General features: G+C 37.5%; 1 protein-coding gene across 1 annotated transcript in view; it reads right to left on the bottom strand.

Annotated features, from left to right (window-relative positions):
• unc-13 (protein unc13 homolog) overlaps positions 1 to 12592 on the bottom strand; it is a 1156644-nt gene that overhangs the window by 1087452 nt on the left and 56600 nt on the right. The window contains exon 2 of the mRNA XM_090416011.1: positions 2327 to 2356. Within this exon, the coding sequence (XP_090272137.1) occupies positions 2327 to 2356 (30 nt within the window). The remainder of the gene's footprint in view (positions 1 to 2326; positions 2357 to 12592) is intronic.

Here is a 12592-nt window from a genome sequence, read left to right as displayed (position 1 = left end):
GCACTTCCTGTAATACAGTGATGGTGGTACTGATGTTTGCTAGCTTGACATGGGTGGTACTGATCTGTTCTTAATTTTATGTTAATGATAGTGAAAATCAATGCCACCATCGCTTCATTAATTGGAAGAGCTTTCTGAAATTCTAAGTCAAGAACTCTCTATACCATCTCTGAAACTGCAATGACTAAAGAATTTTAAAAGTTAAGAACTGCCACAATATGAAGATCTCCAACAGAAAAACACCTCCCATACAACAGGATTAAATAGCACCAAAAGAGTACCAGTTTTGGAAATAATGACCAGCATGGAACATGGTATCGAATCCACAGTAGATAAAAATATTTGTTTGGATGTGGCCAGAATTCTGACAAAATCCAAACCTTGCAGGAGCAACATTCCACCTAGAAACCAAAGAAAAATACAACTGTCATTATGGACCCAAATGGTTTATACCAGAAAAATTACCAATCTTCTTAAAAGACTACTCATATCAGATTATAGATTGAAATCCTACCAAACCTCAAAAGAAAAAAGTGCATAAATAGTTGCAAGAGTTACAACTTGGCCCAAAGAAATTACCAATATAGATAAAACTTCCTTGGATACATGGGTGGGCTCCTAAAATTCATAAACCTTATACCCCCCCCCTTTTACCCAAAAGTAGAAAACAATGACAGACCCACCCATAAACTGGCTAAAACATTTACTCAAATCAATCTCGCCTGTTACAGCAACTCTCTTCAACTTTAAAACATTAATTAAAAAAATATCATCCTTTTGGATTTATTGAAAACCCAAACACATAAGGAAAGGTATTTACATAAGCAATCAACACCATCCCATCCCAACAGTATGGCATCCTCAAAACATTTACACACAGAGCCAGGGTTATTTGTTCATATGACAGTTACATTGAAATGAACGTAAGCACCTTCATAACAATTTTAGACTAATGGCTACAACCGTTATAAAATAAAAAAAAAATACTGCATTCACTCTCCCATTCCTCCTGCAACCAATACACACAAGATCACAGCAAATCCATTCTCATCCACTGTATTAGGATAAATCAGAAAAGAAAGCTTAAGTTCGCCACAAATAATCTCCATGTCACTTTTAAAGTACTCATTCAGCTAACTGTCTTCATCTATTCTCCTAAGGATCGACTTCATCCTCTCACACATCCTGGATTGTATCAAATTCCTTATGCCTAAACAGTTAAGCCTACTATGGAGGAACTAACAGATCAGTTAACATCTGTCTTGAAGAATACAAAAATAACATCAGCAACCATCTATATGGCATGTCAGTCATGTAAGTTGCTAATAAGTCTGAAGCTATGTTTAGAATCCACACCTGCTATGAAGCACTCCCAACCTCAACAAGTATCTTATTCCTTCCCTCCTCTTTTACCTTGCAGTATCGAGGATTTCTATTCACTTAATCGCTACCATATCAAGGATAAGGTGGTTAGCCTATGCCTCCCGGTGTGTGTCCTATGTCTGTAGATGAGAGTGTTCATGGTCCGGTTTGCCTGTTCTGGGGGATGAAAAATCAGAGTTTCTGGGTGGAAAAAACCCCTTAACTCCGTATGAGACCAGCTAACTCACCTTTAGTCTCTTTTGACTAAATAAAGGTTCCTCGCGTCACTGAGAGGAATTGAACCCAGGTCTTCCTGACAAAGGGCTTTGTCTATACTGACTGAGCTACAGGAGCTGCCTCAACAAGTAAAACTGCATTAATTTCCCAGAGATCTGGGAGACAGTCATTCTGAGACCAAATACAACCTGACTTCTCCAATTAATTTTATGGTTTTCCAGTCCTTACTGGGTATGGTGTCAGGACAGTTTTTTTTTTTTTTAATAACAAAAGACTGACTGGAAAAGAAGACTAACTGGCTGATAGATATCAGTAAGTTAGTGGTGTATGGTTTATTAACTTAACATACAGTTAAGACCACTTCCAGAAAACAGACTCATGGTGTCTGTTTAAGTTTCTCAAATTTAGTCCTAAGTGTAAATTTAGTTAAGTTAGATGTCACAAGCTGCATGTTTTTACTGGACTTGGAAAAGAATAGCTACAGACTTTTTCCACTTAAAAAAAAAAAAAGGTTGTAATTAAATTAATTTAAAGAAAATAATTTATCCATATCTTAAAGTATATAAAACACAATGGTGGGATAATTATTTCATCCTGTATGGTGTGTCTGAAAGATGAGAATTCATCTTTTAAAACCATTGATTTTCAAATAAATATTTGTAAACTTTTAAATATTAATAAGTTAGTCAGTCAGCTTTATTTAAAAAGAAAACTGCAATAAACTTACCAGCTGTACCCACTAGTTTGGCTCTCCTCACTAAAAGAAAATAAAGTTGTTTTGAAATTATAATTACTCAAAATGGGTACTCAAGGTACTCAATGGGTACAAAATTACTCAAGATATTATACATGATCTTTAAGCAGAATTGTGCATGAGTGAGTGAGTCACAGAGAGAGATTTTAAAATAAATTTAGTTGGTTTAGGTGTGTAACCAAATACTCAAGGGAACATGTTGCAAGAAAAAAAAAATTATATGAACATTTGATATTTATTAGATATAAATATTAACACAGTTTGGTTAACATATTTATAGAGCCAATTCAGTTACACTAGTTAGGAATGCTTAAAGTAACTGCAAATTTTTATATATGATCAGAAGTAAAAAATTGGAATCATAACTAGCTAGGCAGAAAAACTTTGAAAGACCATGCTGTTATAATTTGAGAATTTAATAATTACTTAACAAGTGTTTTGGTTGACAGAGATAAATTGAAAAAAAGTAAAAAAGTACAATATTTACTGGTCAAAAAGTATACTCACCTACTGGCAATGCTATGAAAAGAAAGGAAACTGCTGATATTCTTAAAAGCAGCTTGAAAACAGCAAAGCAGAAGGGTGGTGCTACACACTAATCTCCAACTTCTTGGAGATTAGTGTGTAGCAAGTTTATCACTGGCATTAACATTTTACAGCTGTTTAAGAACATAGCAACAATTTCTATCTCTTGTACTATCAATAGAAATGTATATATGACCGATACTTTTCAACTTTCTAAATGAATGTAATAATGCCAGGTGCAGATTTTCACCTTAAAGCAGAACAACAGTTAATTCAGAAGTTATTTTATCATCAAATGATAAGTACATCGAATGAGTAAACAGAGGGAATTAAGTCAATATCATATGAGGAATATATAGTACAATTAAGCTTTCCGAAATCAGCATGGGAGACAACACACTGAAGAAATGAAGTTCACAGATATCAATGGGCCAAGTACATGACCATGAATGCCTAAAATATACTTACTTATAGGCAAGCCAAAGCTCTTTGAGAAGACTGGCTACTTCATCTTATCATCAAACACTTGAAAATCTGTATCTGGATTGCAAGCAGCCATAAGCAATCCCATAAGAATTTGCATGACACAGAGCTATATGCTATGAATTTTCACAAAAGGGCAGAAGTAGCAGCTCACAAGTCTTCATCAACAAACAAATACAGCCACTGACTGGCAACAATAAAAGCACACTCAACCTGAACTGTGGAGCAATCAAAATCAGCCATTTGGAGATAATGGTTTCACTACACACTCTTCCAATCTGATGGACGTGTTTAGATTGGCAAATGCTTTTCACCTTAGTATCCCAATAATGAAGTTTGGAGGTAGAAGTTAATAATGTGGGATTGATTCTCATGATATGGAAAAACTCACTAGTTGTAGTACACAGAACCAGGATAGATGTGACATCAGTGTTCTGAACAATCATATAAAATGTACAATATATTTATAGATAATTAGGACTTACACATGCAGAAAAAAAAATACAATTTTATTCAAAAACTTCACTATATTTCATCCAATGTAATTCAGGCAACGTCAAGGAGAAAGACTGGTAACTACATTCAAAACAAAAATCATAAAAATGAGTCATGCAGAATGTGTTTTCTGGATCGTGTCTCAGTCACAGCTGAAAAGCCTTTATTTCTTTAAATGTATGCTTTTAATCATTTATATGTATGCTCTTACATTTTCATTAGTTCACACATGAGATAAATAAGCTGAAAAGCCATAAGTATATGTCTAGTACACATATTCCCTTAAAACACTTGATTTAAAATGTATGACTCATTTTCCAACACAATAATTGTAAACAAGCTGTTTGGAGAGAAAACAGCATCAGAACTTTATGGTAGATAGCCTTTATGGAAGAGTTAACCTGACCCTGATAGATTATATGTGGGAAAACCCAGAATGAAGAATAAGATCACAACAGTCTTCTTCAGTGGAACTTAATCAGGATTTAAAAGAAGAGTGGAATATAATATCTACTACAATTTCTACCAGATTTTAGCAGAAATTCTTCAATTCCTCATCATTTACAGCTTTCAGCACATACAAAACACATTTATAATGTGCATATAGCAGCACTCAGTTCGAAATGTCTCCCTTTTGCCCTCAACACATGCCATTTTTGTGTATGACACACCCCAGCATTACCAGCCTGAAGGGCTGGTAATGCTAGGAGTGTCATTTCTTGCAGGCTACTCTCTCAAGCTCCAACTACAATTTGAAGGTCTAATAAATTCAGATCGGGACTTCTAGATGGCCAATCGGATGATATGGGATCAGGCACATTGACCTCCAAGCATTACCACTTTTGTGTAGTTCTTGCACTATGTGCAGGGGCCGAGTCCTTATGGAAGAACCACTACTGCTTACCGTGAAACAAGGTATTGTCAGGGACATACCACAGGTTCAGCACGGTGTCTTGATACATTTCAGCAGAGATTTTGATTCCTTTCTCGCACAAATGCAACTTGGATACGCACAAATGAGTATTCAAGTAGGAGAGAAAATCAAGTGGTGGCACTAACGAAACCCAACTTTCAGAAGAACCACCACCAACATCGATTAAAAGCAATCCTAGAGAAAAGGAAACAGAAAACAGACAACTAACTAACTCTGATAAAGATAAAAATAAAGAGGAGCAAGAAACAAAAACAGAAAAACAGCTAAAGATGAACCAGCACAGCTGCAACAGGGAATCCTCGCCTCCAAACATTCCAGAACCCTCCCAACAGCCTGTAGACAGGGATGAAGAGATCGAGCTTCATGAATCCTCAGATGATGAAGAGGAAACTGGAAATGACATCGGTGGCCTTATCACCCAGCTGGAAGAATTAAGAACCGTTCTGGCAGGAAAAAGAGGAAGAAAATCCACCAATCTCATAAAAAGAATATACTAACTGATCAACGAGCTTGAATTCCAGCAGCAGCGTAACCACCGTAAAGGAAGTGAGAATTACCGCACCAAAAAAAAAAAAAATTAACCATAAAATAATGAGCACCTTAGTAAACCTTCTCTCACTAAACACTAGAGGATGTGCCACACCACTGCGAAACAGGCAGGTCCTGCAGCATATCCTTGCCCACCGTCCAGAAATAGTTATGCTGCAGGAAACTAACCTCCATTGCAACAGCAAAGCTTCAGATCAACACTGGAGGAACTGGCCATATACCATGCACTGCTGTCCTGCCATACAACTTCATGGATCAGGAGTCAGCATTGGAATTCACCAAAACAGCACCCTAAAATTAGGAACAATCGACACCTTTCCTGGGTATGCAATATATGCACTCATTACAACTCAGACAGGAAAGAAAATACACATTATTAATACAGTGTGACACACCACTGCGAAACAGGCAGGTCCTGCAGCATATCCTTGCCCACCATCCAGAAATAGTTATGCTGCAGGAAACTAATCTCCATTGCAACAGCAAAGCTTCTGATCAACACTGGAGGAACTGGCCATATAACCATGCACTGCTGTCCTGCCATACAACTTCATGGATCAGGAGTAAGCATTGGAATTCACCAAAACAGCACCCTAAAATTAGGAACAATCGACACCTTTCCTGGGTGTGCAATATATGCACTCATTACAACTCAGACAGGAAAGAAAATACACATTATTAATACAGTCATACCCCGACTTACGCGAATCCAGAGTTATGCGGTTTCTTATATGTACGTATTCCCGTCCTGCTTCACCACTAGTCGTATCTTTCAGGCGCCAGCCGCATTCGCCAGTGTTACACATGCTGTGAACAAGCACTGACGTGTTTTGTGCGGTCTCCATTCATACACGATTTTTATAGTCTACAAACCTTGCGATTGTTTAATGTTATGTTCTTGATAAAAATTTTATCACATAAAAAATAATAATGTCATCCAAAAGAAGCAAGTCCGATTCTTCTACAGCTAGCAAAAAAAGAAAAACATTGACTTTGGAAACAAACTCAACATTATTAAGGATTTTGAAGGCGGAATGAAAATTTGTGAGCTAGCAAAGAAGTTCGATCTACAGGAATCCACAGTAAGAACAATCATAAAAGAAAGGTTTACAGATTTTGGAGGAATCTAGATTCTAATGAGGAATGAATTGTAGCCACAAGGCAAGGAATAAAAAAATCATTAGCTTGCTATGAAGAAATTTTGCATGACAAGAAAAAGACATTATGCCGTCAGACGAATCTATTAGATTTTATGAAACCATCAACATCGAAATAACTTTTTTTTTTATGTACGAAAAACTACAATTATGATTATATTTCTTAAAAAATATAGGTGTTTTTTTGTAAACTTTCGGTCCCAATTGTATGTTTGTATATATAAATTACATGCAAAATTATACCCCAAGTTACACGAATTCGACTTACGCACTTTTTGTTGGTCCCACCTACCATGTAACTTCGGGGTTTTACTGTATATACATGCCACAAAGCGAACATCTTGCAGTGCAGGTACTACAGTTCGTCCGAAACCACCTCAACCAGGTCAATGACCACATCATACTAGCAGGGTACTTCAACTGCACTCTGGATCATGCAATGGACAGACAACAATGCCAAGAACATCGACACTCACTAGCTCAGCTTCTCCAGAATGTAATAAATGACTACGAGCTGACTGATACCTTCAGACACTTGCACCCACATGAGAAAGTGTTCTCCTGGAGGGCCAAAGGTGGTCCTACCAGTGTCCTATACCAGGCACGGCTCGATAGATATCATACATCTATGCACACAATATCCTACGTAAGGAGTCACATACCATCCATCCCATGCATCAGACCATGATTCCATCCTTCTGAGCATTTGCATTCCTGGACACACTGGACACAAAGGAGGAGCATACTGGATATTTAATAACAGTCTACTACAGGATACAGAATATCTCAGAACCTCCAAAAACTATATATTGAAACTCTCATCAGAGATATACCTACCTCCCAATCAATTTCTGAGTGGTGGTCACGTTTTAAATCCAAAGTTAGGGTATTTACACAAAAATATAGTCACCAGAGGAATTTGAATAAGCATTGAATCCTTAAAAATCTGCAGCAACAACAGCAATTACATCATCTGGAATCTGAATATAATAAATTTAGTTTAATCCTTTATCCAAGTGTGAGCAAACAAAGTTTGTGCCTGAAAGTATCTTCAAGACTGGGGTAAGGTGGTACAACACCAGGGCAATGCGTTGCAAAGGTGGAGAAAGCTACCAACTCCTATAATGCAAAACACATCTCCTTGCGGATATGTCTAATGTTATGCATTAAGGGAAGGGCCACTACCCAGACTAGTTTCAACCTTTATTGAGGTCTCTTCAGTGGGAGCCAGGTCCAAGCTGAGATACCAGGCAGAAGAATTCGCAGGTCATCTCTACCTATAGGAGTTGCCAAGTGGTGTGCCACCCTTTTTTAATAAATTACTCTGGATTTAGAGAAAGATGTTGAAAGTTTATTTTTCACTTCGTTAGAGTGTAATAAATTTAGTTTAATCCTTTATTCAAGTGTGAGCAAACAAAGTTTGTGCCTGAAAGTATCTTCAGGACTGGGGTAAGGTGGTACAACACCCTTCCCTTAATGCATAACATTAGACATATCTGCAAGGAGATGTGTTTTGCATTATAGGAGATACTGAGACAGGAGTGTTGGTAGCTTTCTCCACCTTTGCAACGAGTTGCCCTGGTGTTGTACCACCTTACCCCAGTCCTGAAGATACTTTCAGGCACAAACTTTGTTTGCTCACACTTGAATAAAGGAGTAAACTAAATTTATTATACTCTAACCAAGTGAAAAATAAACTTTCAACATCTGGAATCTGAGGAATACCAGTCCTTAGAAGTCACCATACGCTCACACCTAGAGCACTAATAAGAGCACAACGCAAACACAGTGACTTCGCAGATGCACCCACAAAGCATTTCTTCTCACTGGAAAAACGTCAAACAAGAGTGTACCACTATATCTGCTATAACAACAGATAGTGGAAACATCATAGAAAATCATGACAAAATCCTCTTATGTATCTTGCAGTACTACAAAAATTTATACCAAGCAAACTCAACATCTATGGATGCCACGAATAAAATTCTCTCCGATGTGTAAAGACGCCCACCAGCAACTAGGCATCGCACAGAACTCCCCATCACGCTACACGATTTGAAAACTGCCTGCACCTCCTTACCTAAAGATAAATCTCCTGGCATAGACGGGCTCACCACTGAATATTACCAGTCCTTCTGGGAACAGCTTGGACCTATCCTCTACAGAGTACATGTCAAAGCCAATACCAATGGCTTCCCACTCAATATGACAACATCTGTTACTAAACTCATTCCAAAGAAAGGAGATAAGACGAAATTAGGAAACTGGAGATCCATCTTCATCATAAACACAGACTGTAAAATTATATCAAAAGCCATTGCCAAAAAACTTAAACCAGCTCTGAACGAAATAATAAATAGGCATCAGAGCTATTCCATCCCTGGATGATCTATCCATGAAAACTTACAGCTCATAAGCATAGCCAACAACAACGGTGAAACAATGGGTCTTGTAACACTAGACCAAGAAAAAGCTTTTGACCGCATTGAACATCAATACCTATTCAGCTGCTTGAAAGCCTTTGGCTTTGGCTCAGGCATCATTCATTCTATTAAGATGTTGTATGCCAAAGCACACTTTTTGCATGAAAATAAACAACAGACTTACCATAACTGTACCATACAGCAGAGATATTAAACAAGGCTGTCCATTTTCTGGTCCTCTTTACACGATTGCCATTGAGCCCTTTTTGTGTAGATTAAGCATGCTGCTTAGGGCATCCCATCCTAAACCTTCCTACCAAACCATAACCCTGACAGCATATGCTGATGATGTTACAATTATAGCCCACAAAGAAGAGGATTTCCATAACATACAAACATCATACCAATATATCAAGCAGCCTCAGGAACCAAACTAAACACACATAAAACCACAGGACTGTGCTGTGGCAAATGGAAAAACCGGTTCTGATTCCCCAATGTCTGGTCACTAGTCTGCAGAGGGAAATAAATACCTGGGGATTTACCTAGGAAACATGCCCTCTTATGTGGATAAGAACTGGGAAACATTAAATAAATGTTTCAAGCAACTAGGAAAGTGGGCAGCAATACGAGCCTCTGCCTCCACAAGAGGGAGAACAATAATTGTTAACCAAATAGTCACTAGTGTTCTTTGGCATACACTAAAGATTCTCACGCCACCAGTGCAATTCATCAAACAAATAAAGTCAACCATCTATCGATTCATATGGAACAAAACAAACTCGCTTTCCTACTCCAAACTATGTACTTCTCTCAAAGATGGAGGATAAAACTTTATTTCCATTGACAACAGGATAACAACGTTCTGCACACTTGATTTCTCCTTAATACCCTACAACAGGAAATAGCACACAAATGCACCACTCAATATATTTTCACCTCTGCCAATACAGGTCTCTCTCCACAACCTTAAGAATGACAACAGCGTACGTGCCATTGAATCTAACGAACTTCTACAAAGATGCCCCTCGAAGATGGAAGAAGCTAAACCTCCAGCACACAGTGAAGACTGAAATACTCATGGAACCCATCTTCCACAATGGCAAGAAACCCGATCACTCAGAAAAAGATTTTCTTTCCTCCATGAAGCTGGCGAGGAGTGAGGATCTTGGGTGACATTCTTTCTCTGAGCCTCACCTGGCACTTTCCAAAATCGCTCGAAAACCTGGAATACGGGAATCATGCTGAGCAGATACACACTGTAAAGGCTGCTTTTCAAGCCGCTATGCCTGATAGCATAACGGAAGAGGGGCTTAGCCCTCCTAACTCAGAAGATCTGGTGCCTATCTTTCTGATAAAAACTAATAATTCATGGGAGAAACTTACACCCAGCAACACCAACAAAATCTACAGCACTCAACACAACACAACAACACAACAGTCGAACCAAAGCACTTTATTGGAAAATCCTGCATCATCCCGCCAAACACTATTTCAATGGGACCTGAAATATCTCACAAGAGCCATCAAACCCGACGCAGATATTCAGTGGAGAATATGGCACAATATCACTCCAACTATATTACGAAAATTTAACTGAGATGTCTCAGATAACTGCCTGTTCTGCTACCAATCAGGGACAGTCCAGCATATCTACTTGGAATGCCCAGTCAACACCCAATTAATCAGTTTATTTCAGGAAACATCAGCTCTCACCTGTGGTAGTCTTCATACAGAAGACTACCACAGGTGAGAGCTGTGGTAGTCTTCATACAGAAGAGGAGTATTTCAATCTCGTCCATGCAGAGTCAAATAATCATTCATTCTGCAATTACCTCTTCACTACGAAAGTGGTAATATACAGCTTCTACTTCAGACCAGACAGCACAGCAACTTCACAGAGAGAGGCAGCTGACCAACTCCTTGCAGCCTTCAAACAAAAGGTGAGAAGTCGGATCCTATGCGAGCATCACCACCACAGGCAAAACAACACCTTACATCTTTTCCACCAAGACTGGAATTTACTGAATCAACTCCTGGCTGAGCAGGGCAACTGCATCGTTGTCCACTTTCCAGCATAGAATTGACATCGTTCTCCCCACCATTGAAAGGGGGAAAAGGTTTTTTGTGCTCAACAGTGCAAACATTAATCAGCTGTCACTCTCATGTAAATAGATAATATTGTCCTATAGCAACTGTTATGTTCTTCCACAAAAATGTCAGATTTTATGTTCTTATACAGTATCATTTCAAAATAACTGTTAATAGTTTAATTTTTTTAAAAAAATTTAATTCACCTTATAACTGATATTTCGATGTAACATACCTTAATTTTTTTTAAATATATCCCCCCCCCATCCCCACACACATACTTTCTTATCACAGCAAAGTGAAAGGGTTGTTTTCACATATCCATGATATTTAGATCTTTAGTTTCAAAAAATAAAAATAAACTTGAATTATAAGTGTCCTTTCATTTAACTGTATTGGCTTTACTCTTCCTTACATGTTCAGTTATTGCAACCAACACCAGTACTTCAGCATAAAATCCCAAGAGTATGAGCATGTAACCTCTGCTTGACTGCAGAGAACCAAAAACAGGTTAATCCTGTACATAAGATTGTTATGTTTACAATAAATAAATAAATAAAAAAATACACACACACACACAATCTACCAATAATTGTCTGAGCACCCCTGTTATTTGAAGTTACGCAACATTCCAGGTTTGTTAACATAAAAATCGGTGTACAGATAGCAGGAAGGTGTCACATTGGTGGCATGTCCATTATATGCCATGCTGCTCAACTGGAGCATTCAAAATCAACAGTTAGTGATGTGATCAACAAATGGAGATGTACTGGCATCACTAGTGCAGGAAAACACCCTTAGTAGCCACCAAAAATTACTTATTTTTAAGGGGGAGAAATTACAGCAAATAAGTGCTGCTGTCTCATGACCTTAAATCCAAAGGAGGTAAGTATGACTGAAATGATGCAAGTGCTATGGTCATTTTTTTTTTTTTTTTAACTGTAGGATAAAATCTGGGTATTTGGGGAAAAAAAATCCTACTTTTCTATGCCAAAAATCAATCAGCTCAGGAGCCAGTCAATGAAAGGCCTGGAATGAGTTTGTCTAGTTAGCAACTAGAATCTAATATATAATGGTCTTTCTTTAGGCATTAATGCCATGGAAATATACTACACACACCACTTTTAAAAAAGTGGCCTTAACAAAAAAAATCAATTAATTAAACTGAGTAGTCATAAAAATATTCTATCAAAACATTTTGATCTGCTGAAAAATAAATAAAAGATAAATTCAGTCCAAAAGTTTTAACTTCCATGATTAAATATTAATTGCAAGTTAATATTTAATCGTGGCATTGCATTAACAACCCTGCAGTTAAGAATGTTAACTGCAGGTTAACATTTTTAACTGAATTACAGGTTTATTGAATTCAATGTAACAATTTTTTTTCTTCTGAGTAAACAAATAAAAATGATACAACTTCTGAAAATGGATTATCAATATGTCCTATACAATTCTGTAAAGAATATCTGCCCAGTTTACATTTTTTTTTTTTTTTTAATTTCGGAAGATGTCCCACTTAATTTTTTTTAAATATATTCCCCCCCCCATCCCCACACACATACTTTCTTATCACAGCAAA

This window comes from Typopeltis vanoorti, chromosome 3, assembly GCF_054136105.1.
Source record: "Typopeltis vanoorti isolate ZY-2024b chromosome 3, IOZ_Tvanoo_1.0, whole genome shotgun sequence".
NCBI lineage: Eukaryota > Metazoa > Arthropoda > Arachnida > Uropygi > Thelyphonidae > Typopeltis > Typopeltis vanoorti.
The sequence above is the reverse complement of the archived record's forward strand: the minus strand, read 5'-3'. Positions and strand labels throughout refer to the sequence as shown.